Consider the following 2000-nt stretch of genomic DNA (forward strand, 5'->3'; position numbering starts at 1 on the left):
TCTCCTAACTCTAACTCTAACCCTAACCCTAACCTACAAAATCTTAGGGCATCACTGGGATCATCTCACTGTCCAGGCTCAATATTTCTTCATTTTCTTGCAGGCAATTCAACAGATTGAAACGTTCAACTCCGGAAGTAAGCACCTGCCATCCCCATGGTGGTCCCATAGGGGAACAGAGCTGGGCGAGAGCCTCAGAGAGCTCTGTGTGCAGATTCTGCAAGGCCACACCTGCCCTGCCTCTTGGAGCAAGTTGCTCAGCTGCTCTGAGCTCCAGGTCCCTCCCTGGTGCAATGAGCATAGTAAGCCCCTGCCCCATGGAGTTCTGAGAACTGTGTGGGATCCTGCATGTGCACCCCTGGTGCTCATAACCCTGAGGTGCTTGCCCTTCAGCTGGGCTGTGTGAAAAGGAAAAGAGAAGAGCCAAGGGGTTTGCCCCTTGCACGCACCTTAGTCTTCCTCCTCCCTTCTATGTCTCCCCTCCGAGTGACTTGCATTCCCTGACCTGTCTCATGCGGTACAGAAGGCTGTCTAGGGCCCCCAACTCCCCTCCCCACCGTGTCGCTGCAGCTCTTGTCAGGAAAAAGCAGGGCTGGTGAGGAAAGGCATTGAGGTGGCTGTGGGGTTCCCTGCCCAGGTGCCACTGACCTGGAGTCCTGAACTCCTGGGTCCAGAGATGTTGGCAGGGCTGCCTGCAGGCTCTGCTCACAGCAAGACCCAGCCCCTGAGAGCCTCCCTGAGCCTGTCTCCTACAGGAGGGCCCAGCAGCTCCTCCTCCTGCCCGTGGGACAGGCCTGTGGTTGTTGAGTCCTGGCTGGAGCTGCCCTCAGGCAGAGGTGGTGCAGGCTGCTAGTGGGTGAGGGTTCAGGCAGCCTGGTGGGAAAGACTGTGCCCCTTTCAGCCCCTCCTCTGTAAAATGGGTGCTGGGCTGAGACCTCCCTTACTCTAGGGGTCTCTGGGTGGCAGGTGCTTGGGTCTTGGCAGCCTCTCCTCTGGAAGATGAGGTGGGGCACCTGGCCATGCCCTGGAGTGGGCAGTGCTGTGGGCCCAGCCACCTGCAGAGGTTCCGGAGCTTCTGGAGGTCACTCCTGGTGCCTTTGCTGAGCAGGCCACTCTTTGCTTCTTCTACAGACAAGGTTCCCAGCATGATTATTGCTATGACTGATGGAGAACTGGTGGCACATGCATTTCAGGACACTCTCAGAGAAGTGAGTCCAGTTCATACTTACCAGCATTTTGCTCCATGAATTTTGATGACTAATACTCAATGCCTTCTTTCCCTTAGTCTCAAAAGGCTCGGAAACTGGGGGCCAACGTTTACACCGTGGGTGTGGCCGCTTATAAGCTGGACCAGGTAATTCCAAACAGGTGACCAGGTGCCACTTTCGAGCCTAGTGGGGAAAGGCGTCCCAGGTGGCTTTCCCAGGGCCACCCCGAGGACGGTTGTCTAAGCTGCCCCAAGTGAGATGGGCCAACCCATGGCCACTGCAGAAGTGATTGGCAGCGTGTTGTACAAATCCCACCATGCCAGAGGGGAGGGTGGAAGAGCTCCCCGCTCCCGAAGAGTGGGCTGCTGGCTGGAGAAGGCTGCAACATTCAGAGCCTGACATTCTGCTGCCCCAAAGCATGGGGCAAGACACTGTTCCCTGGGCCTGGAGTCTGCTGCATCCTCACCTCCTGGCGGGGATCCAAGCCAGCTCTGCTCTCCGTAGATAACAGCAATTGCAGACAGCCCGGACCACGTGTTTGCAGTGGAGAATGGCTTCAAGGCCATGAGAAACACCATTGATGCTGTGAGTGGGCAGAGGTGAGGGGCTGGGGGCCTGGCTCCTGTGGCTGGAAGCTCACTCTCCCTGCCCCGCCCCACCCCTCCTGTGTTCCAGCTCACGTCAAAGGTCTGTCTTGACGTGACATCGGTGGAGCTTCCCACTGTGTGTGTAGGAGGTGAGAGCTGCGGAGGCCCTGAGGTAGCCACAGGGTGGTGTGCATGAGTGCAATCG

The 2000-nt window shown here is 57.5% G+C and overlaps 1 protein-coding gene across 1 annotated transcript; it reads left to right on the forward strand.

Moving 5' to 3' along the window:
* Positions 1 to 229: 229 nt before the first annotated feature.
* Positions 230 to 1944, forward strand: LOC108524859 (anthrax toxin receptor-like; the record flags this gene model as incomplete). The annotated part of the gene is made up of 5 exons (XM_017865966.1): positions 230 to 302; positions 1132 to 1208; positions 1286 to 1354; positions 1713 to 1793; positions 1884 to 1944. Coding segments are annotated over exons 2-5 (274 nt in total), but the record flags the coding sequence as incomplete, so codon positions are not given.
* Between the last annotated feature and the right edge of the window lie 56 nt (positions 1945 to 2000).

The sequence above is a fragment of the Rhinopithecus bieti genome, unplaced genomic scaffold, assembly GCF_001698545.2.
Source record: "Rhinopithecus bieti isolate Rb0 unplaced genomic scaffold, ASM169854v2 repeat_24689, whole genome shotgun sequence".
Taxonomy (NCBI): Eukaryota; Metazoa; Chordata; class Mammalia; order Primates; family Cercopithecidae; genus Rhinopithecus; species Rhinopithecus bieti.